This window comes from Bacillus rossius, chromosome 12, assembly GCF_032445375.1.
Source record: "Bacillus rossius redtenbacheri isolate Brsri chromosome 12, Brsri_v3, whole genome shotgun sequence".
NCBI classification, from domain to species: domain Eukaryota; kingdom Metazoa; phylum Arthropoda; class Insecta; order Phasmatodea; family Bacillidae; genus Bacillus; species Bacillus rossius.
This window is the reverse complement of record NC_086339.1, coordinates 10,454,999-10,480,385: the sequence shown is the minus strand read 5'-3', so window position 1 is coordinate 10,480,385 and position 25,387 is coordinate 10,454,999. Positions and strand designations below refer to the sequence as shown.

At 37.4% G+C, this 25,387-nt stretch overlaps 1 protein-coding gene across 2 annotated transcripts; it reads left to right on the top strand.

The window, feature by feature from the left end:
- The first annotated feature begins 3,085 nt into the window (after positions 1-3,085).
- LOC134537514 (gastrula zinc finger protein XlCGF57.1-like) lies at positions 3,086-20,321 on the top strand. 2 transcript variants are annotated; one of them, XM_063378026.1, is made up of 7 exons: positions 3,086-3,266; positions 7,515-7,574; positions 9,934-10,032; positions 10,949-11,008; positions 13,556-13,648; positions 15,175-15,279; positions 17,248-20,321. In XM_063378026.1, the coding sequence occupies exons 2-7, from the start codon at positions 7,515-7,517 to the stop codon at positions 18,682-18,684; spliced, it is 1,854 nt and encodes a 617-aa protein (XP_063234096.1). In that variant the 5' UTR covers positions 3,086-3,266; the 3' UTR covers positions 18,685-20,321. The 2 variants fall into 2 exon arrangements, with proteins under 2 accessions (XP_063234096.1, XP_063234097.1); XM_063378027.1 differs by lacking the exon at positions 10,949-11,008 and having other exon boundaries at positions 3,150-3,266; positions 17,248-20,222.
- The last annotated feature ends 5,066 nt before the right edge of the window (positions 20,322-25,387 follow it).

The window sequence follows — 25,387 nt, the reverse complement described above, 5'->3', positions numbered from 1 at the left end:
TTTCTAATACGGTTTTGAGGTAGTTGGTTAATTCACCGCCGCAATCGCCACCATCTCTAGGGCATCGATTTGTGGTGGTCCCTAGCGGACAAGTTTCGAACACTTCAAACACCCCTTCCCCCTCCCGTTGAACGACGTTGAGCTGCAGTGAATGATGGATGAGGGGTGCGAGGAATGACAGCGGGCGACAGCGCTGCGCTCTAACGTGTAAATAACAACTAAGACGATACAGGGCGTTACGGCAGCGCACTGCAGCGGTGGAAGTTCCCAAGCTGCTCATCATACGCTTCTGAAAAACGTAGAGTAAATCCTATCCACTCGCGACTTCTATACAGTATATATATTCAAAGCTAGAACTAAAAAAGGCAAAAAAAAAAAAAAAACAGGTTGGGGGAGGGGATAGGGTACGGCGGGAATGATGTGAGACAGGTGCGGCATGGGACTACAGCAACGGTCGTGTTCAGTTCTCAAACAGTAACCTCACATCCTCCACCCCTCCCCTGCCCTTCCCAAAACCGCGAATAAATAAAAAAAAATTGGTTGTCTGTAAAGTCGGTTTACAGACGATAGTTTAACGTGACGTCATAACAAAACATTGATGAAATGATTGCATACTTTTATGAATAAAAATTGTATCATTTTTATTGAATTATCACTATTTTGTATGGATACAAAGAAGGAGTGAAATTAATTCTACAATTCAATTGATAAATTTACTTTTATTTGCACTCATTAATTCAAATATGTTTATTACTTTAACGAAGAGATTATTTTAACTATAACTTTTATACATGTTTGCTATTTAACTTCTTCCAATCTGTGTTATTCTGTTAAGGATAGGACGATGATAGGAAAAGTAGGAAACGAATGGGAGTGTTTCAAGTTTAATGTGCCTCGAAAAAGTCAAATCGATGGTTGTTCCAATCGAGTGGAAGAGAGATAGATGCGGCGCAAGCGTACAATTAGCGTAACGGGACACAGCGTAACTGGACAATGTGCGTAACGGGACAATTTTTCATGCGTGCAGCCGGCGTTCATCGATTTATTAGACTTTGTCACGTCAAAAAATGTTTTAACGCCCTGGTAACGTTTTATGTACACTTGCATGCACCTGCCACGTGTTTAATCACGATAAAACTTTTTTCGTAAGTTTTTTTTCTTTTAATTAACATACTTTGGGTTACGGTGCAAATGCTACGTCTCATCCCTGAATCACCCCGTTCCCACGATTTCTTAGGTTTACTGAAAGAGGGAGGGGATATCCCCTCCATATACCCTCTCCGTTGCTTTGTGTTGTCCCAGTACTTCCAATAGTTACAGTTTTTTGAAAAAAAAAACATTTCCTTGAATAGCTTCCCAGTATTAACTGCGTATATAATGAGCATTTTACAAAAAAATAAAGTCAAATGGTAGAATATTCGATTATTTTCCATGGTTTAAAATTTTTATGTTTCAATGAAACATCAATTAAAATATAAGCATGTGCACGAACTTTCGTAAGGAATATTCAGAATTATCTCGAAAAACGTATTTCATATACGTAAAAATAATCATAGCCATTTGTTGTACAGTTAAAATATTTTTTTTTTGTAGTTTATATCAAAGTATTCCTTGGCAACATAAATCTTTTGTAAAAGAACTGCAAATTTTTTATGTGTATTGTATGGCATTTATAACATATGGAATCCTTCGATTTATTGTATTAAATTGTGTTGTTTCTCCTACTAAATAGTTTTAATATCCGTGGTTCGTTTTGCAGCCGTTCTAATCTAGCCTCAGTGTTCCTGTATTGTAACTGCGCCGTCTACATACCAACATAATATTTTATTATAATATTTTTTTTCGTTAACTGCAACCCTTAGCGCTAGGTTAAAATAAATTTTTTAAGTTTTAAATTATGTTTGTAAATGGGCACTTTAGTTTTTTTCATGGGTGTTTCCACTAGCGCCTAGCTATGCCATTCTTATCGAGAATGCGTTGAATAGATATTCTAAACATTTTGGCTGCTTGGATTAAGCGCACATGTTTGAATAATAATTTTTTTGCAATGTTAAAAATTGCCTATACTGTTATATAATATTCTAGAATATTCAAAGTAACTTTGAACGTCGAAACATAACGCTTGTAGGCTGAGCTGAAATTGATTTTTATATTATTATTTTTCTACGAATGAAGTTGCCAGTCGCCATTTTGTATTGTCTTCGTGTTAGGTTCTTGAAATGACACGTATAACATAAACTGTTAGCAAAAACAAAAAGCTTATCATTCCCATTTCACAGTTACGATTTTGCAAACGCAAGCGGGTCCTCCCAGAGAGGGGCTTTTTGCTTTTTGATTCTTTTTTTTTTGGGGGGGGGGGGGGGGCTGGCCCCCTCCCCCCGGGATAAACGACCATGATGGCCACTAACAAAAGGAAAGAATTTGAAAGCAAACAGCGCGAAAAGTGGTTCTGTTCCCTCCCGCTCACTACCCCCTCCCCCAACGGAAATTAAATTCTACCTATGCTCCTGTTAGCATCTGAAGAAATTCCTCTCTTTGCTCCAGATTTTCCATCCTCCGTTATCAACTTTGATGGTGATATTATACATATAAAATGGAGAAAAAAAACCATAAAAGCAGATCGTGTGCAGAATAATTGCCCGCACCCAGCGCACATGAAGGTAGCACGCATGGGATAGAGGTCGTGTGCGTAGAAGGAAAAAATATTATTTTGTATTCGTGTTTATTTCTGTTACGCACGCATGGCGCAACAGCCAATGAGAGCAGAGTAGAGATGTCATTTTTGACGGGAAATCGGGACCTGCTTATATTTTTTATGTTATAAACGGTGGTAGGAATTTATGGTGATACAAACATGGTCAGGTAATTCTTAATTTAAAAATTAATAATCTTTTATATAGATAAGTACAAGAACATACTAAAAGTTAAAAAAAAAAAAATGGTTCCTTAAACTTTGTTTATAACATTTTTGTCTAAGTTGTACGATGGTTTTTGAAATAAAATTCAACACAGCTGTGGTTACGAGGGTAGTGGGCGGAGCGTCTGAGGACCGATTTCGCACGAGCAGACACGAGTATTCCCGAGGATAAAAAACAACAATATTCTGATTTCCCCAAGCACAGATCCCAAAGCATCGGGAAGGCTATTATTGAGCGAATTTATGATTCATACACCCCCCGCCTTCCTTCCCAGACTTTTTTTTTTTGCAAGGGACGCGAAGAATGAATAAAGGAAGTATATGCTGAACCTACGTCCGCTGGTTTAAGGTGAGTTTATAATTAATACGTGCCTGGTTACTGCATTTGGAAGAAATTATGACTTAATTTTTTCATATAATTCTAGGTAAGTCCGTCTTTATACATTGAGTTATGACCTGAAAAGAATCGTCATTGCACGATTTATGATACGTAATCCAATCCCGGTTTATATTTGTAATATCGAACTACCTTTGGAAATGGGGTTTTATGGCGGGATGTTTAAAAAATGGAAGATATCGTTACAACGTTGTAATGTAAAATAATAATGAATTTAATGGCTACAAAAGGATACGCTGTAGTGAAAAACTATATCAACTAGGTTAAAAAGTTCGTAGGTACCGTACTTTTGTTTTTTGTATGTAAGACTAACAAAACTTTACAAATAGAAGTTACCACATTACAGTACTTCACTCAAATAGTCTAGGAAAGTGACTTGTCATAAAATAAAATAAAAATTGAATAGGTACTTAAGTAGGAAGTTTTATTTTATCTTATGATTTTGCAATTTATGTTAAGGATTTTTTCTTTGAGACACACTTCAAAATCATTACAGCTGAGTTTTGAGAAAATAGCAAAATGTTTTCGGAACAACACTCTTCTAGCATGGGAAATACAACCTGTGTCCAGGGACGTAACTACAGGGGGGCAAACGGGGCTTGTGTCTCGGGCGCCGCATTTTGGGGGGGGGGGGGGGGGGGGAGGGCTAAACTGGCAGAGTAAGTTTTACTGTAGGCCTAGATATTTACTTGAATATGATACTGTTTGAACAAAAAAAATTTTTTTGAAAGGTACATACTTACATGTATATTGTCAAATGTTTAAAAAAGTGTAATTTTTGCGTACTATCAACTTGCGATGTATTAAAAATGAAGTAACTGCAAATAAATCTATTTATTTACCATCCAAGTTGAATTAACATGTATATTTGGAATAGTGTAGTGGAATTAATATGTAAAGGCTATATAAGGTCTTGTCGAGAAAGGTTTTGGTTTCGTTGGTTTGAAAAAAAAAAATAATAGGGGCCCCATGATGAGTTCTTGTCCCGGGTGGAAACTAGTGTAGTTACATCACTGTCTGTGTTCCATTTCACCCATCAAGGGCCTTTACATGGCTTCTTGCTCTTGTAAACTGCATTGAAGCTGTGATGTGAACATTTCACTGCTGCAGTCACACATGCACTCCTGAATGTGCACTCCCAGTCAAGTGTATGGAGCCACTTCTCGATCTCTTCACCGATTTACACTATTATAGCCAGGGCCGGATTTAGGGGAGGGCAACCAGGGTGAAAGCCCCGGGGCCTCCACAAACGGAGGGCCCCCACAAAGGGAGGGCCCCCACAATAATTTCATATAATTCTTGTCTCCGATTATATTTATGTATGTTTTTTAAATATTAAGAGAATCTACTTGATTTCGCAATAAATTATTTATTGGAAAACTTGACTGAAAAAAATTGTTCATTTTATTTGGAAAATAATTTGGGGCCAGGGGGCCTCCGCTCCTCTGTTGCCCCGAGGCCTCCAGACCTCTAAATCCGGCCCTGGTTATAGCAACATTCAACTGGGCTGAACATTAAAAGCATACAAAAATGCACCTGACGTATTTGATTAAACAAAACTTTATTTTATTTCCTATATTATTTTAATTTTCTAGGACAATAAATTTCAAGTCCAGGTTCCAAAGTTAATAATTATGAAAAGATTAACTAACTTGTAAGTAACTAAGACAATACTATTTATAATAATATATATTTTTATTTTTTATTTTTGGATGATTCTATATTGCGAACGAAGGAAAAAAAATAGGGCTTTTGCATGAAATATATTTGTGAGATTACAAATAGCTTAGAGACTAATCAAAACACAAATGAATAAGGTTAGCATGAAGGTGTCCAAAATGCACCTTTCAAAACAAGGGGTCATTAGTCATAATTTTCCTCTCTTTCAATTCTCTGGGGAGACAAATTCTTAGCTGAGACATCAGCATCAACCTCTTGAATTTAAAATTATTCCGATTTGAAATCTATAAAATTATAATATAAATTCCATTTAAGTATTCTGGAAGTACTTAATATTACAATTTTAGTTTAATCATATTGAATGTTGTCATTTAAACTTCCATGATTATAAGCCTGATAACAGTTTGTAATTCAGTCGTGACTTACCTTCTTTGCCCGGTACAGGCAAGTGGTTGGACCCAGGGACTCTACAAATTAATAGATAGTTTAATACTCAAGGTGAGAAAGTACACTAATTTCGAGCAGCTGTGTTTCGTGGAAGTAGGCATGTCACACCCCCCTCCCCCTCCCGTAGCTACACCGCTGACCCCCACTGCTTCCGGGAGTGTGAGTGTAGTGTGTGTTTAAAGAGCACACTGGAAAACCTGCTTTAGTTTTTCCTCCCACTGTAGCTGAATAATCTAATATAGAATGGTAAACCACTTGGTAACTCAACTAACCAAACACCCCATTCAATAAATAAACAGCATTAGAAAGTAAACCTTATATGCAAATGTGCTTGGTTACTCTCTCATTGTGCTCAATGTTATTTGAGAGTTTAAAAGTGTACCTACTGTCATAATTAAGCTGATTATTAAAATTTGTTAAAAAAAACTATTTATACATATGTGTATATATTAATATTATATGTATAATTATTTTTAATTTTTCCCACAACTATACAGACCAATTAATTCTATCCCTTCCAAAAAAAATTTCTGCATGTGGCTCTACAGGAATTAAGCGATTCAGTCTAAAGCATAGCAGCCTAGTATAGTCCCAAATATGTCAGCTCACATATAAGTTGACATATTGATTTTCAGTTCCAAATTTGAAAAAAAAAAAAAATTAAAAAAAATAAGATGTAGAAACTAAGAAAAAAAATATGTGCTTACATTTAACTTAATGTACTTCTTGGGTACATGCTGGTCACCTGATTACATATCTTCAAACATACTTTACACATAAATTATTTTACAAGTTGCAACTCATCAAATTGTGTGTTACAAATGTGTAATTTATAAAAAGAATTTTACACCATTGTAAAATTTAAGAAAATTTTCAACATGCAGGATAAAATAGCCATGTTTTTAAGGTTTACAGATACATATTTTGCTTTCTGCAATTTCTGAAATGCCTACACATAAGTCAGGCGTGCATATTTCTTTATAAATTTAGAGAAAAACTTTTGACAGTACGGTATATACTGTATTGTCCAATTACCAGATAAATCTCTTCTTTAAATTCCTTTTTTTTTCCTTCTGAATATTATTTTTTATTGCACTTGATAGGTACTTATATAGTCTAATGCACAAAAATATAAATAAACTCCCCAGCTCGTGATTCAACCATGGTTAAAAATATAGCCATAATCTGTCAGCACTTTCGAAGTTATGTAATTTGTGAGTTGGTTACTACAGTCTATTTACGTGCATGTAGTGTTAATTGAACGTAAAGACATTTACAGATAAATCAGTGAAAAGGGGAGCAGGGCTTGCTCGGGACAGTATGCCTTTGCAGCACTCACCAGGAATCAGTGGCCACTGCAAAGTCCGGGGTTCCCGGACCGGTAGCGAACAGTCAGCGTGGCGAGTAGTCGAATGCAGAACTACATTCAGTTTGGCTTGTTTCGTCATCCAGGAAGCGTGCCGGCAGAGTCCGGAGTGAATACCAGCACCAGCCGCCACATAGATACACGTTTTAACAACACTCACAGTTATGTTGTTTGGGATAGTTTACATTTATTAGTTTAGGCTGTCAAGAGACGTGGTGGTCGAGTGGCTTAGAACACTCGCCTACCACCAAGGTGATCCGACTTCAATTCCTGGCAGTGTCGATCCCAGATTTTTTCGCGAGTCTGGAACGCGGTGGACGTCGCAGCGGCTTGTGGGATACTCCCGTTTCCCTCACCAATCCGTTCCGTCGCTGCTCCACACCCTGTCTCGTCTCCCGTCACACATTCTCCAGGCCCGGCAGGAACGACAGGGCTGTCCCTCGGGTAGGGCAGCCGGCTCCTGAGTGTGTCAGCCCCGTTCCATCCATGTAGACCCTGCCTCGTGCGGGAAACTACATGTCCATTTTCATTTTTTTCATTTTTGAGTATCTTCATAAAATAAGGTTTGAACCTGACTTAACCTCCAAATTAAAATTTTATGGTAGGTTGTTAAATTTTTTACTTGTTGTTGTTGTTGTTGTTGTTGTTGTTGTTGTTGTTTATATAGCTTTGATTAACAATGGTTCTAGTTTCAAGTCTTGTTTCAGATGGCAGAGAAGGTGCTCTCTGTGACATGTGATCAGGTCATAAAGTCAGAGAAAATAAAGGTATTAGTTCATAATTACTGTTGATAAATTTAGTTTTTTTTTTGTTTATAAAGAATTTACATTTGTCATTTAACATAATTGTCAAATAGCCATGTTATACTATGAAGAATTATTTAATATAATCTGTCAGCGTAGAGCCGAATTCACAATAGCCCAGGAATGGAATGGGAACGTGGTGGAACAAATGCCTGGAAACATAAAACAAGGTTAACAGCTGCACCGCTGTATACAACTGACAACAGGGTGATAGAAGAAGCCAGAGACAGATTGGGTTTGCGAACAATTATGAAAAATATCCAACTTCTTTGCCAACCCGACTCCAGTTTGCTTCCCGTTCAGCCCGTCAGATGACTGCATTCAGTTTGCATTACAATTAAATATAAAAAAATCCTTATTTAATTTTGTGCTGCATTTCGTATTTATGTCTACATATTTATCTGAAAAATAAGCTTGGAAAAATTAACAAATATCCCCCTTAGTTTAACTAGTACAAAGATAATTAATTCTTCTGCCAATTTATATTTTTGTTTATAACTGTGCCATCAGAATAGCATTTTGTTGTGAATGCTACTCATTCTTGTCTTACTCTCGAATTCTTCGTGGCCTGTTCTAATTTCATTTTTGGTTTTTGTGAATTAAGTTTAAAGCTGTAGCTTAGTAGTAGTAACCTACACATATAAGACTAGTTAAGTTACAATGAAAAAGTAATGTACATCTGGTCTTTTCATTTGAAAAATCTACACAATAAGTAAATTACGAATAACTTTCTTACTACTGAATGATTAGTGAGTTATGCATAATTAATTAACATAATTAAGAACAGACATTAATGTTTGTTTCAGCATGTTCCTTGATCAAACTTTTCCAAAGTTCATTTGTAGTCAGTACTGTCAAAATAATGTTTAATCCCATATTTCACACAAAATGATACACTTAAATGAGGACAAGCACCTATGTGCTGCACTGTGCTCATGATAGGTGGCTTGGTTGTGAACATGATTTTGTCTAGAGCTCTGGAAACGGGGTCTGGTACGCATGTAGCGAGCGCAATTTGAGTCCGCATGGTCCGAATGGGGCTGTAGACCATGTCAGTGTGGACATCAGTGTTTGTCAATGGGTGAATGCAATTTTACTGTTTGTTCCAACATTGTGAGGTGGTCACACCGAGGGGGGGGGGAGGGGGTGGTCGTTTGAGGGTGACATCTGGAGGGTAGTATGTTGAGGACGTAGTCTTGAGGTCAAGCATGTTTCCTTGCACCCAGTGTATCATCTCCATGTTCGTAGATCCCGGGGAGGCCAGGGGGCCGTCGACCCCGCCTGGAATCAAAAAGCCCTTCACGGAGAGTGCCCACTTACGCTTGTAAAATCATAACTGTGAAAGGATCTTCATAAAGTAATCCTGAGGACCCCCTGGGAAAACCTACAGATTTCGCAGTTGCATCATCTCTATCCACTGTCACGGATACCCTGAGACTGAGGTTGGGGGTGCCTACGTTATCAGCCGCCAGGCATGGTGATTACACCCGTGGAGGACTCACGAACCCCTAGGTGGGATTTCGTAGCGAGCGCGTGCAGCACCCAGGGCTATCAGAGTATTCCGAGCTCGATTCTGGCCCTAACACGTTGGGCCTTGCTGATGCTTCGGTAACGAACAAGGCACTGAGACGTCCGTGCTCTCTACGCCCCAGTCCGTGGCACCCAGGACATCGTCTTCAAATCCGGAACATGTCACTCTTAAGGGTGACGATCTTGAGAGTGACATGTGAAGGGCTTGTTTCAATGACACAGCGTCGAGGAAAACATCTCTGTGTCTAAATGTCAAGAGCAATATCTCAAGGAGGATGGAGTACAAACTATGGTTTTCCTCAAAATGTTTTGCTTACTGTTTTGCCTAATAGTATTGAGCCTAGTTGAACCTAACTATATTTTTGCCCCTGTAAATTTTCTTGAAAATTAATCTAGAAATGCAAGGCTTATCAGAGCCCCGGGCGGGCTGCCAGTTTGTCAATCCTCCCTACCCTCCTCCACCCAAAAAAAAAATAAACTTTTTTCCTTCATTAATCCTGAATGGAACTAAAATGTTATTTGAAATTTAAGCCTGAAATAGTATGTACATGATGAGTCCTTTGTCTTTCCAGCGTGCCTCCATGCTCAGTCAGGATGTGTTACAAATTAATAGTCACACTTCTTTTTCAAATATTAACAACTGTTGTAATTTTGACTTGGACTTGTCAATTCGTGTTTGTTACGTATTTGAATATTACGTGTTACTTAACACTAGGATAGATAGGAATATTAGGTATTTGTAAGTAGTAACTGCAATTTTAACACTTTTATGTTATTTTTTTTTCTTTTGCAGACTGAAGTCAAAGAGGAATTGGAGACCCATGATGATGATATTGTTACAAAGGTGACACAGACTGTTTTTCCTCCAGCAGTAACAATAGCAGATGCTCAGGTAGTTACAAAATGCTGTCAGTTCCACTTACCTTAGCAGGTGATCGTCGACTTAGAGGTCATTAGAGACTATGAGATGTGCGAAATGAGGATGGAGCATTAACAGAATGACTGAGCTGGGGAAATGGGAATGCTTACCGACTCACTACAGTGTACTTTAGTATCGTACCTGTCCTCTCGCGAAAAGTCTCCGGGATACAAACCCAGATCGCCTTGTTTGGTGGAAGACAAGTGATTTGACACCTTTTTTTTTAATTGAGAAAATGATTTCTGGTACACACAGATAAAGAGAAGATAATGTAAAAATTAAAAAAAAAAAATACTTTATCTTACACAAACATAATATATTGTGTCATCATACAATACTGAAACAGAAAAAGGTCAGTGTTGATATCTCCTTCTTAATTTGTTGTTTATTATCATTGACCACCAATCATTTTGCAACTGTGCTCTAAAGTCACGCAGTAAATATGGCTCTGGTGTTTATAGTACTATGTCAATCGAGCTCGTCGTTCACCACACGGTAGCTCTCCTCTTCGCGGAAGGGAACGACGTTATGTCGAGATAGCACAGCCTGTCTGCTCACACATGAGACCCGGCGTGTAGCACACGTCTGCTCACTACTCAACCACCATGATCCCCTGATTGTAACAGACAGTGTGTGTATGCACACCATTGTGAAACATTTAAATAATGACCATTGTTTTTACCCTTATTGTAACATTAATATGTATGTATTATTCAAAGTTATTATTTTTTAAAAAATAATTTACCTAAAGTTTTATTTTATCAACAACTGATGATGATAATTTATGTTTAACTGATAATGATACAGTGGAATATAATTTTAGTCTCATAACTGATAAATCCATTCAAATTGTTTACCCCGTATTAATAACATTTTCTCTTGATTGCAGGTTAATGACAGAGCATACATTAAAAGTCTCATTCCGTTTATTAAGTCAGAGTACTTTAAGGTATGTGTAGTTGTGCAATCACACTGATTCGTCTAACTGCAATATGCATCTCTATTAAGTGGAAATCTGTAAAGGAGTCTGGTAATCATTTAGTCGTGGTGGATATGGTTTGCTAGTGGGAAATGTAGTTGTTATTAAAATCTCACTCAACCACAGATAGAATTAACTTTGCACTTGAAGGGCATTTCAGCTTGATCATTAAATATTCATGCCGGTGCACGAAACTGACGATTTAGTTTTGTTCCTGAATAATTATAATAAAGGTTTGGTTCAGTCCGAAAAATATTTGAACTATGAAAAATTGAAGTTATAAAAATTATTTTTTTGCTGTGCTGAAGCTAGCCAATGCACATGGGCGTCAGCATGCATGCTTACTACTGTGGCTATTTGCAATCTTGTTCGGTGGTGTGTGCTCAGTTGCATACAGGCTGATTATTATTATTATTTATTTATTTAATTTTAGGAACAGCCTAAGCAGTGAAACATGTTTTGTCAGGCAGGGCTGTGATGTGCTTGGTTGGTTTGCAATCTGATCATGTTTTGACTATTTTTTTTTATATTGATCACTATTTATTGGTCTATTTTCTTGGATATTGTTTTAATAAAACAACTGCAGCCGGTTGAAATATTATAATTCCTTTAAAACAACATATAATTTACTTGAAAATAATTCAAAGTGGGTCTTAAAATTGCCCAGGACTGCTGTCTTTTTTTTTTGTGCTTATTTTGATTATAATCACACGTTAATCATTTTAACATGTTAGAATATTAACAGCTCATTGCCAGACAATTTTACTCTATACCTTTTAAACATTAAAGTTCGGTCTCATGAGGGTTTTTTTCAGGTCACGATTGTATTTTTATTGCTTTTTTTTTACATTAATCTTTACTTATATGTAGCTAAACTTGTGGGATATAATTCTAACTGTAAAAAAAAACAACTATAAGTTGTGCTCGGAGCACTCTGAAACAGCTTCCTCATGCTCTTGAAACTTGGTCATTCGTGTTTGCACCCAAGTGGTGAGGTGTCTTGAACAATTAAGTTTTAGAGTTCATCTCCCAGCATGGTCAGTAGTAGCTCCAGTCATTACCCCTTCTTTTTCTTCTTTTTGAATACATAATTTAAAGGAGGAGAGTGTACGAACTAAAAGACACCATCTTGTATTCAACGGTTTTTAGGCTATAACAATTTTTTGTTGTTTGATATTGAAATTTTACCTTTGTTAAGGCAGATAGTACACATCAGGGAATTTTATGAGACTATAAATTCGTTAAATTTACAACATGATTACACATTCTTTAAACGATTCATGCAATGGAGAATTTTGATTTAATGCAGTTTTTTTGTTGGACACACCCCATTGCAGTTTTGCACTGTTTGTCATGGAAAAATTCAGAAAATCCAAAAGATAAATAAAAAAATATGAAGATAAAAATTCACAGAAAACAAGATTGAATCAGCTGATGTCGGACAAACAGATCCAGCGGTGAAACTAAACAGGTACTATGGACAACATAACGCCGATAGCACTGACAAACACAGAAGGTTTCCAGTGACAACAGTTGCGACGTTTCGGGAACTGACGTCTGTTCCCGTCATCAGGCACAACCAGACTGATATTGGACACTGGAAAACTGTGGGTGTTTTGATGAAACAAATTTATTCAGTACTAGCCGTGTGCCCAATGGCAAAGTGTTAGATCCTCGTTTTCGATGAATACCAAAAATGCTTATTTTAATGACTTATTTATAAACAGAAAAGCCTGCACTAATTTCCATATTTCCAACTTCAAAAATGACAAACTTCCGTGCAAACTTTCATCCCCTATCTAACCCCCTTTAGTAAATGAATTTTCAAAAATCCTTTCTTAATGCCTACCTATGTTCTATAAATAAGTAACTCCAATGCAAAATCTCACGCTTCTAGACACACTGGTTTAAGCTGTGTGTTGTTTTGTCTGTCAGTGTTAAATAAAGTAGATATTATTTAGACCAGCAGTGTTGGTTACGTAGTGTTGAAGGAAATGTTTTCAGTACAAACTGTATATTGTGCAGGTAAACGTGTTATAGTCACTTCTGCATGTTATGTGTGTTTGTATAAATGTTTCTGATAGTAATTTGTATAGTAGTATATCAGTGATTTTCTCAATGGACTCTGATGAGACAGAGAAAAATTTTTAGGTGGACATAAAAACTGGCTAAGTAAGAGGTGTTGGGACCCGGCCCAACGAAAGGTAATCAGATGCTAGTGGAACTTTTATGGAAGGATATGCAGGGGAACGGGATTACCCTGAGGAAATCTACCGGCGCATGGTAACGTTTGTCGCGTTTCCCTATTGGGAAATATCCAGGTTTGACCCTGCCGGGAATCTGCCTTGGATTGATGAGGTGGAAGGGGAGTCATGTGACCACTCAGATACCGTGGTCTCCTCCCCAAGCAGTGTTCATTCACGCATTTATATTTTTTAGCTTTAGGAGATGTTACACGCATGATAAATTTAAAAATTTTTTTTTTTTTAGCCCTTCCCAAATTTACTTCTCTTTCAGACTGAAACCAAAGCTGGGTGCAGACTCTACGGAAATATTATAAGACATGAGTTCTACGTCGAATATATAGAGCCAAATGATTTAAAAGAGCAGGTGAGTTTTTTGAATCATCTTGACTTAGGCATGAAGCAGTTTTAACAAAAATTTATAATGATAATTGCACTTTTTGGAATTTTTCCAGTCGCTCTGTACTAGCATGTAAGCATATAAGTAAATGGAAATCTCTCATAAAGATTTACTCATTATATGAAAGATAGAAATTGTGTTTATAAACTTTTTCAAGTGCATTTATATAAGTGAGGTTATGTTACAGTGTGTATAATTTATTTGCGTTATAAATTATAACATTGTTTAATAAATAAAATAATTAATGAATAACAATAAACATTCCGCATATTTATTGATTTCTCGACGGCCTATCTCCTACCTGCCCTGGGGCGGAGCCGCTAGGGCTTAGCTGAGTTTTTGTTTGTATCCGAGTTGGTTTTATCATAGTAATGTAAATCTACTATTTTTTGTTTTGTTTTATTTGTAAATGTCATTTGTTAGCTGAGATACTTACTTTATTAACTCTTTGATTTTAACTTTGGAGTTGCCAGACAGCATATTCAAACATTTTTTACCATTATTTTCAAGTTCTTTTTCCAATGCAGTGTGTAGATATATATCCTTATCATCTTGTTGGAATTTTTTTTGTCACCAACCAGGTTTAAAGTTAAAAAATTTATGTTAAGAGCATATTAAAAATCCTAAGCAACAGAAACTCTTGTCAAGTGAAACTTTAATTATCAACATTTGTCCCAAAACTGAACTTATAGTTTGAGTTTATGTAATAATTGTGAAAACTTAATTGTGCACTAGCACAATGCATATCTTGGCTTTGAGCATTCAGACACTGCTGTGGACAATCACTGATATAAAAAAATTATACACCAGGTATTTTTTTTATTCATTTTTACATATGAAGTGGATTTTAACTCTACAATTGGGTATCAATGTATCATTTTCAACATATATTACTCTATTAAGTAACTTAATTAATATTTCACCAACAGAATGTCTCAATTTTGTGCAGACAACTTGTAAATGGACTTTTGCTATTTTTATGATACTTTCACGTAAACAGGGTGCAAATAAATGGTTCAGTATTTAATAGTGTTCAAACTTAAGCCATGGTTTCAAATATTGGAAAATCGAATGTTTACGTAAGTACTTATGTTAAATTTGTATCCTTATAATTATGGGACAGATGTGAAAGTTAGCCGTAACTACTCCAAACGTACATTCTGCTTCTTTGCATATCTACAGCTCTATCCGAAACCAAATCAGTGAATGTTATTCTGATCCTGCTGATGTGGAATCAGTGAGGATGTTTCGTTATTTATGACTAGGTTTTGGACAGAGGGGTATAATTATAATGAAGCTTGGATACCATCATTCTATGTTTCTTGTACTTGGTTGGCAGGAATAAACCTGCGGCTTTTTCATAAGCAAGCTGAGGTGTGATGTTCTCTTACCATCATGAACCATCTGTAGTTTACTTTGCTCGGTAGTTGTAGATCTCCTTTGTATGTTACAAGTACATTTCTTACCATTTCCCTCTATTACTTATCTTCCAGACTGGAGTCGGAGACGGACCTAGTACGAATGAGGATATTTCTTGTGACTCTAGAATATCCAACTTTTTGCAAGAGGATTCTGTGAAAAAAAGTTGTACAACACTCGTGAGTTTTTTTTAAATATAGTTATCTCATTTCCTATTAATTTGGAGAAAAGATTAAAGCATTTACTTTTAAAATAATTATTATTTGTTGTTTAGTTACCATTAAAGTAAATTACCTTTTATAAAAGGGCTTCCTGGTTCACAAAGCTTGTAATTTTCTTGGCCCTACAGAAACTTAATGAAATTGAGTTCACCATAGAAGTTTTTCTCTTTATTTCATCCAGTTCTTACATTTCAAGTTTGTTTTATCATGGTGGTATGATCACTTACCCTCCACCATCCTGTGAGAAAAGCCTCTATTTTTTTATAAGTGGGAAAAACAGCACCTGTTGCAGTGAGCTGGTATTTTTCTCAGGATGTGCTTGTTTTCCCACCAAATGCATTCTTTCCTTGTTCCATCTCATTGCTTCACTCCTCACCTATCTCTAAAGACCTCAGTGTCAGCAAATTTTTAAATCTCTCATAATTAACAATTTGCTTTAAAAACTTGTGTATGATGTGAACAGTGAAATAAAAAAGGGTTTAAATTGGGTTTGTTACTAATGTTTTCCTTTTGATACAATTATATTTTTGCTATATACCATACTGCATACCTGCATATTTAGATGAATATCAGTGTATTTGCAAAAAAATAATGTTTGTGTGTACTTATGTACGTGCGTGAGAACTTATACTTCTTTGGCATCATTAAAAAATAGTTTTTAATTGCATGCAAATAATTAATTAAAATAATAAAAGGGCTGGAAAATTATAGTCAACACAGTCAATAAAGTTCAGTTTAAATTTGAAAAATGAAATAAATAAAATTTAGAGGATAATAAATATATATGACTTAATTTGTACTAAATGTTATAAGATTCTAAATTTTAAATTTTTATTTTTGATTATTTAATATTTTAAAAGAAAATAAATATTTAATAATAATAAATTCAAAAATTTAATTAAAATTTATTTATTTTTTAGATATTTATTATTTTCATAATTTAATATTCATTTTTCATTTTTATCAAAATGTTTTCATTAAATATGTTCATTTATTTTTATAAATATTTATTATTTATTCAAATTAATAATAAATATTAAAAATTAATATTTTAATTTGATGTTCAATTTTAATTTTTATCACAAATTTTTATTAAATGTTTTATTTAATTTATTTCTTTATTTTGTAAATATTAAATAACCAATAATAAATATTTAACATTAATAATTTAATAATATTTAGTATTAATTATATTAAATAATAATATTTTTTTATATAAATAAATAATACATATGGATAGTTAACTTCAATTATATTGGAACACTTGAAAAAGAATATAAGCACAATTTGTTTTACTAATATTTACGAATAGTAAATAATATTAATCAAAATTTTTAACAACATGCTGATTTTCCCGTCATAAGAACACATACAGAAAGTTCCAGAATATCTCTCTAATATAAAAAAAAGTCTCGAAAATTGCCGTTGCTGTGTTGCGCACCTGTTTCTCGTCCATTCTTTTCCCAAAACAATACACACTAGAACCATAAATATAGCTTCCAAATGAACACAACAGTCATAAATAGGCAAAAAAACAATATTATAAAATATATATAAACAAATACTAACCTAGCAAACAATGTGAAAACCAGTAAAACATAGTTAAATTGGTTTTTCTGAATAAAATAATTAAATATCATAATCTATTATAAAAACATTCATTTTAATAAAATACAAATACTAAACTATCTCACAATGACCATGAAACTACATAATCAGCTGACATACTTCATTATTCAAAACAATCGTCTTGTCTTAAGAATTCTCTGAAAATTTGGGGAAGGGCAGTGGCCTGTAACATCACAAAATTATTACATATCCTTAGTGTGCTTTTTATAAATAGAATTATTTTAAGAATTTTTGCAATTGCTAGCTTGAAGTGTTTACATGAAACATGTGCTCTTATTTGTACACCGTTATTTGCAGGAAAAGTATATTTTTCACGACAGAAAAAGCAAACTGAAGTATGATGGCAAGAATGACTACAATTCAGTTGAAACACGTTCGCCCAGCCTCGTCTTGTCCTGCAGTGGGGAGGAAGAAGGTGAAAACAGACCTGTGGGGCGATCGTGCAGTGACCAAATCAAAAGACCTTTTGATTGCAGCAGCAGTAAACCAGCCCCGGGGGGCCACCAACTTGTCCCAGAGCGCAGTGGCGAGGCATGCGACGGCACTCGGGCAACTTGGGGCGGAACGTCTACGGGCGACCAGAGCTATTCTGTCACCAACGTTTGCTCGGAAGCAGAAGTACTTGCTGCCCGCGACGGGGTGGGTGGCTCCTTCATCTGTGATTTCTGCGGGGAAACTTTTAAAAAGAAATATATTCTCATGTCTCATATTGGAGTGCATATAGGTATGGCTAATGAGTGCATATTTTGTGGGAAGACTGTGAGAAATAGGATACAAAAAATGGCTCATTTAAGAAACCATACTCATGAGTGGCAGTATAAATGTGGAGTTTGCGGCAAGAGATTTAAAAAGATGTCATATCTTAACATGCATGCTCCGGTGCATAGTTCTAAGAGGCCTTTTAGCTGTCAACAGTGCAGTAAGTCATTTAGTAATAAGAGAAATTTTAATTCCCATGCTTCAGTACATACTTCAGTGAAGCTGTTTAGTTGTGATGTGTGTGGCACAGCTTTTAAGACAAAGGCTCTTCTTGCTCGTCATGCTAGAGTACATAGCTCAGAGAGACCATTTAGTTGCGACTTGTGTGGCAAAGCTTTTAAAACTAAAGCACTGCGGAGTGTACATTCTATAGTTCATAGCTCAGAGACACCATTCATTTGTAAAGTTTGTGGTAAGGCCTTTAAAACCAAGCTAAGACTGACTTGTCATGATGTAATACATACCACATCGAAACCATTTAGTTGCGATTTATGTGATAAAGCTTTTAAAAGAAAGCAAAGTTTTGACCTTCATGCCATGGTTCATAGCTCGGAGAAACCATTCACTTGTAAAATATGTGGCAAGGGTTTTGGTGTCAAGAGGAAGCTTTCTGTTCATGCTTTAGTACATTCCACAGTGAAACCGTTTAGTTGTAATGTGTGTCTGAAAGCTTTTAAAAGGAAGGGTGATCTGGTTGGCCATGCTATGGTTCATAGCTCGGAGAAACCATTTGTTTGTGCGACGTGTGGCAAGGGCTTTCGTGACAAGTACAAGCTTACTGCTCATGGAATAGTTCATTCCACAATTAGACCATTTAGTTGCGATGTGTGCGGTAAGATTTTCAAAAGAGAGACTGGTTATAAAATTCATGCTGCAAGACATAGCTCAGATAGGCAGTTTAGTTGTAGACTGTGCAACAAGTCATTCAAAACTGAAACAATTCTTAGTGTTCATGTGAAAGACATACATCGGTAGAAAGTGAAGTGTGAGAATGATGGGCTAATATTTTTTTGTAGCAAGTTGTTCAACTGCTTATAGTGACCTTGACGGTAGTTGTTAAATATGTGTACTGTGGCCTATGTTATTTTTATTGAACATTTTTTAATTTATTAATAATGTGAAATGAAGTAGTTTTTAGTTTACAAGAAAATTTACTTTCATATGCATATATATTGAGTATATAATCTTAAAAGGAACAGTTTATCTGCTTGCATTTTGAGCAATATTAGGACAGTATAAGAAATTTTTACTCCATAGTTAGTAGGTACCTACATCATGAAATTTTATAAGAATTAAATTCTAATTAAAGCTATTACGTATTAAAATTATTGTATTACATTCAAAAGTACGTATTATACAGTAACTAATTACTCTGAATTTATGTTTTACTGTTTAGTTGCATTTTTTGTTCGACACCGATAGAATGAACTAATTAAAAAGCATTTTTTTTTAATAAGCTTAAAATATTTTAATATCTTTGATGCCATATTTGTTCCAACACAATTTTCCTGGCTAATAATTTATGGGCATATTTTAAATGGTGATTATATCTAGTTATGACTATTCAAGTTTAAAAAATGTATTCCAGGATAGTTTCATTACCATAATGTTTAATCTGGCACACCAATAAGTTTAATAGTTTGCAAAGGTTAATATTTACAGTGCATGTTGCCACACACAGGTCTGCTATCTTGACAACTTTGGCTTGTGGGTATAGCAGTTTCTGTTTGCATGCATATTGACTTTCAACCTGTTAAATTTCAGTTGTGTAATGCAAGCTCATTTTATTGCATTTTTGGTGGCTATTAAAATTCAACCCTCATTGAGCCTAAAAAAGCGTAACTTCAATTTTTTTTTTAATAGGTTGAATGGTTATTGGCTTCCGGCCACAACCAGCACTAGATTCCTTTTCTTAGTCAAAGCCTTTTTTTTATTATCATATCATCCACCAAATATTCGTAAATAGAATAACACCCATGCCTTATCCGGGACTCATTCAAACTCAGAACACCTTGCACCGTAAGCCGGTGTGTATTCGACTACGCTATGGAGGTCGGCAGTGTAACTTGAAAAATGCAACGAATGATGATTATGGTCAAGGGGAAAACGTTACAAGTTCAGCGTCGAGGCATTTACATGTGACGCTTACAGTAATGTTGTTCGGCTAGCTCTGGAAATCAACAGTACCTACCATATTGTTAAACAGAATTATAGTTAGGTTTTATAAATGTCAAAAAGTTTTACAGTTTTCTCTGAAATGAGTTTATTTGTATATTTATCACGCTGAGCATTATTTTAAAGAATTCTATGTTCCATTTCATGTCCCAATTTTGTAATATAAGTTTATTTGCTACATGAGAACACATTTTGCTTGTTACCGAGTTAGATATTTCCACATTACTTGCTAGTACTAAAATACTTGGTCACAATTTTTTTTAAAAATAAATGATATAGGTATGTAAAGTAATTTATCTGGAAAATGAGAATGATGTAATTAATATTTTATGTTTAAAGATCACAGTAAATTCATTTTACTGTGCAATTTGTATTAATGTGATTTAAATATACAAATCTTTTTTAAACTTAAGAAATAAATAAAAAAATTTAAAAAATCATGTATTATGTGCAATATTTTAGTTTTAAAAAGAGTTTAATGTTGAAAAGCTGAAATTAGCTCATTCCAATAATAAACTTTGGTACTGACAAGCTTTGTAACATGTTTGAAATTACTTGCCTAAAAAATATTTAATGGAGAAAATTTGGAAGCTATTAGGCCTACCTTAACGTTGTACCGCCCTAGGCAGTAAGCAAAGCCTGGCCCACAGTATCATCCATTACGTGTGACAGCTATTGAGACGTACCTGGCCAAAAGCACTATTGCCGAGTCCAACAGTCGAACTTTGCAGTGTTGTTTTTTAGCTATGTTCTTTTGGACCTTATGACATAAAAAAATTAAGTATGTTCTTATTTTTAATAGATATCCAAGATAGACTGGCAGTCTTTTATTAATAAAGCGTTCCACCACTTTCCTCACCGAGTAGGTGGGAGTGTCGTCTTGGATGCCAAGCGGCAGTCGCGCTCTGGACTTCGCCAAGAACAGATATGTCTTGCTGTTCCACCATTGTACATGCTAGAACCTAATGCTAGGGTTTTGTCTAAGAAGTAAGTCTTGTAAGCTTGACGTCGTCCCAAGTGCTCCTCCGGCTCGCTGAGGCCATTATTGCCCGTTGCTGCTTCAGGCTTGTGTGTGCGCCGGCGCCCATGCGCAGAAGTGTAACAAACTGCCTTGGCCGAGAGGGGAACACCCTGCAGAGGCACCACCATAACAGTGATGTGCCTTTCATAAGGGTTTGTCTATGTATTTATGTGAGTGTGTAAATATCTATTTGTGTTGTGTACCTGTAGATGTGTTTCCCAGGCGACTGAGTCGCGTCTCCCCGCCTGTGACCATGTGGGTTCCACGCACTCGCACACGAAGGGAAGAGGGGGATTCATGTGCGCGCGGCAAGGAGGGAGGCCGCTGAGACGTCGCGGAGCGTGGGTCGAGTCAGTCGCCTGAGTGGGATGAGAGAGTGCGGTTGCGAAGTTGTGAGTGAGAGTCGAACGGACACTGTCAGTCGTGTCACCGTTGTCGCGACCCTGTCATTCACATCTTCGTCGGTCACATCACCGTCATTCGCGTTGTCAGTCACATCACCGTCAGTCACGTCACTATCAGTCATGTCACCATCAGTCACGTCACCGTCGTTCGCGTCAGCAGTTACGTCACAGTCTTTCGTGTCATCGTCATTCACGTCACTGCCAGTCACATCACCGTCATTCACGCCACTGTCAGTCGCGTCACTGTCGTCACCGCCAGTCAGGTCACTGCTAGTGTCGTGTCACGCTCAAAGTGCATGGAGCCGGGCCTCGCCCTGATGGACTGTCGCAGATGGGGGCCGTGACAGCCCATGTACAGTGTGTTACGTGTGCAGTAAACACAACTAACGTCATAAACTCTTTTATTTCACCCGAGTTAGGCTAGTTCCCTTGCCACGTGGCACGAACCTTCTCTGCCGGAGAAGCTGGGCAGCGACTCCGAACCACGGGAACAGCCCTAATGTCGACAAGCTATTCTGTGTGTATTCTAATCGAGCTCCCAGTACAGACATGTACCTGCCATATCATCCGGTAAAATTCTTATAATGTACTTGCTAGAGCCCACGAGCACCACAAATAAAACCAAACATTGTTAGGAACAGAAGTGTAAATGATTTTTGAATCCCTTAGACACCTCCCTGTCCAGTAAGTGAATTAATGAAGGTACAGTCTGGTCAAGCCATGTCCATGGGAAGGAACACGTGGAAAACTACTTCAGGATAGCCTTCATAATACAGTTCTGTGCATTTGACGTCTTGGTAAGCTACACAGGCGAGACGCGACCTGCATCCCTGCAGGAGGCTGCTCTTCCCGAGAGAGCTGGCACCAGGTAACGACACCAAGCAACAGTGCTACCGAAATATGTCAGCCACATCTCCCACTCCTTGCACAGATGAGCCCGTGACAACATTTCAAGTTTTCCTATAAAATACTGTGTGTGTGTGGAGACAGTGCACGTATTTCGGAAGCATTATTGCTGCTAATGATGATGGTTCTGCCCAGTGCCAGCTCTTAAGAGAGCAACTTGACACTCTGAGGTACGAGTGAACCAGTTTAGCCTAGTGTGGGTTACCAGAGAAGTATCCATGTCGGAGAACTATAGTGGCTAGAAGGAAAGAGGGGGCACTAGTTGGTCTACATAACGTGGGCCTCTGTGTAGACCAGTTTAGGTACCTACTCTCGTGCAGACACGACAAGGAAAGGAGATGACTGGATAAGATAGTACTTAAAAGTCAAGTGACCGCAGGTTGCCAGTTTATGGTAGTGCCCACATGTACTAACAAGTACAACTAAAATGCACATTTCACTCTTCATTGTTCAGCAGTGACTAAACAGTGAATGGAACTTTAGTCCAAATAGGTTTTTCTAGCATGCATCAGTGGCTAGGTCATTAAAGAGAAAATGCTGGAGTCGGCCTGGCCCATAAGATGTAGCGCCTGTGTACCACAACAATGTGAGGCTGATAATTGAAGGAGAAGGGGTCAAAAAAACACCCAGCGAGATAAGTGCAAGATCTCAGTCTATTTAAATAGGGTTTAAGAAAATAATTAAATAGCTATGGCAATAAGAGATCAATTAAAACAAAATGATTGCTAAGGAGCTCTTGAGAGACAGCATTTGCCCTCGCTGGTGAGTTACATAGGAATGAAGCAGAGATCTCAGAGATGTTCCTTCTGCTCACTGGAGAAGAAGTAGCATCACAGCAAAAACTAATTATAACTTGAAAATAGCTAGTCAGCTTATGCATAGCTGAAAGGAAAATACATAATTAAAACTTGAACTTTAAAGACATCTGTTTTGCTGATTACGGTCTTGAAAGTACACAAGCACCCACACGCAGCACAGCACAGTGGTGGTTGTCAGTGATAGACGGTTAAGACTTGGCTGGGACCCTGCCTTTAATTAGGATCAAAGAGTATGATACGACGTAGATGAAAATGTGACAGTGACAGCCCTTATATGATTTCATACTCCTGACAACAGCAGCATGTTAAAAACATTAAAAATAAACAAAAGGATAGGTTTCAGTTATGTCTACTGTATTCAATATCTTGTGTTATTCCGAGTTTGCGTTAACGTGTTACTTTCCTGGGCAGTAATGAAGTACGGAAATCAGTACCATCCACCACTGTAGGAGCACATCCTGTGACATTACGACCTGCCACTGCTAAAGCTGTGTTCCACTGTGTAATGTGTTACAGTGTTTTGAGACAGTATTGTCGGATTATCAGTTACAGGGCTGAATATGTGTTTCCTCATGTAAGGTGTGCAGAGAAAGACTGACAACTTTTAATATTTGAATTTCACGAAATAGAAGGTGTATCTTTGTTGTCCTTTCAAGTGTCCGGCAGTCGAGCGTGACCCTCCAGCGAGGGCTGACGATGTCTCATAGAGCTGCCCAACAATTTCTTCCTAATTTATAAATTTGTCATAAACTTTTTTCTTTACATATGGTGGTCCATGTGGATCTCGTCATGTCTTTTAAATAGAGGTCCAAATTCCTCTTCCCCTACCCTCCCCCATCCCTAAAAATGGTTTAACCACCTCGCTTTGCCAGGCATATGGGCAGGGAACATATTAACGGACCAGACAACTGCAGCGTTTCTTTAACAGGTTATCTTCGGTGCAGATACATGCTGGCCACAAAATTCTGGACTGTAAGAAAGTGTCATTCAAATGAGCTAAATTACAGTTAAAACTGACGTCGTACCGACCATGGCCGTTAAGCCCGTGCTCCGCACTGCCAGTACCGTATCCCGTTTTCGGAGCGTGCCCCTCGCCCAGCCGGATTGAGTCAAGCGAGCGCCCCGGGTGTGATCTCAATTAACTGAATTAAAACAACAGGACACGAAACCCCAGGGGCTCGACTACGGAAAACAATGCCCAAACGAGGCATTAGGACGAAATTAAGTAATCACATGCAGTGAGCAAGTGCGTCGTAGAGACTCCGTACGTGCGCGGCTCGCACGGAACAGAAAACAACCCTCGTTTCTAGCCACAGCGGCTATGGGCCTTGATTAATTGGCCTATGATAGTGGTCTAGCCAAACTAAGGGAATTAAAACCCAAACAGTGCACATTGAGATAATTTGTAGTTAAATTTACAGTCGCCAACTTGGTGCCGCTTTTTAAATTAATTATTCAAGTAGAACAATTGTTAAGCCTTAGGCAAATATTTACCAGGTGCAAAGTTTTAATCAAGCACCTGGAGCATGTTTTTTACTCATCATATAACCAATTAAATTATTATAAGTTTTTGGTGCCGACTCACAAAGAAGAGAAAGTTTCTCTTCCTTGCGAGGCGGCCATGTTCGGCAGTCTCCAACCACTCCGCGCCGGGAACAGACGTGTGTCCGTGGGCAGCATTCAAGTTTGTTTCATTGATTATTTTTATTCTGTACTACATCTTCAAATTTAAAACCTTTTATTAATTCACTGCTGCCCACGTCGACTCGGCGCGTATTTTGCGGAACCGGGCCTATCCCGACCGTCTTCAGTGTGATACCGCGCTACGTATCGTATCACGGAATGTACGGTACTGACCGACTCCAGCAAAAGTATTTTTAATTAAGGACGCCGTTTATATGCCTGCTGGCTGCACTGACGTAAGTGTTTCTCCGAACTTATAGGAGCCCGCTCATAGAGCCCCCCCTGCACCCGTTAACTTTCGGCGCTGGCCGTCTCCAGCGAGCATCGACCCACGTCCCGCGAGACTGCCGCGGTAACCATTAGTGTCGCGTAGTGTTGTGTTTTTTTTTTTGTGTTAATTGTGTAACTGCTAGACGTCGCCATGTGTTGGTGAGAGTTTTTGTAGCGGGACTAAATTAAAGGTAATTCTCACCAACTCGTTTACAATAATTTTCCGTAGTCTCCCGTCCTCCACACGGTCGAGCGGCCTTCACAGTCAAGGGAGAACCATTCAGGTTATATTCAAGCCGTGTACCTGGCGGGGCACTCGGGGGCAGAGTACCCACGACCCAACATCAACGGCCTAGCAGTCCGCTAGCCTGGCGCCCCTCCGGACAACAACAGCATCGCGA

Coding starts and splice junctions, on each gene's coding strand:
- LOC134537514 (XM_063378026.1), top strand. CDS start 7,515: ATGGCAGAGAAGGTGCTCTCTGTGACATGTGATCAGGTCATAAAGTCA. Junction 7,575..9,933: donor TAAAGTCAGAGAAAATAAAG/GTATTAGTTCAT, acceptor TTTCTTTTGCAG/ACTGAAGTCAAAGAGGAATT. Junction 15,280..17,247: donor AAAAAAGTTGTACAACACTC/GTGAGTTTTTTT, acceptor CGTTATTTGCAG/GAAAAGTATATTTTTCACGA.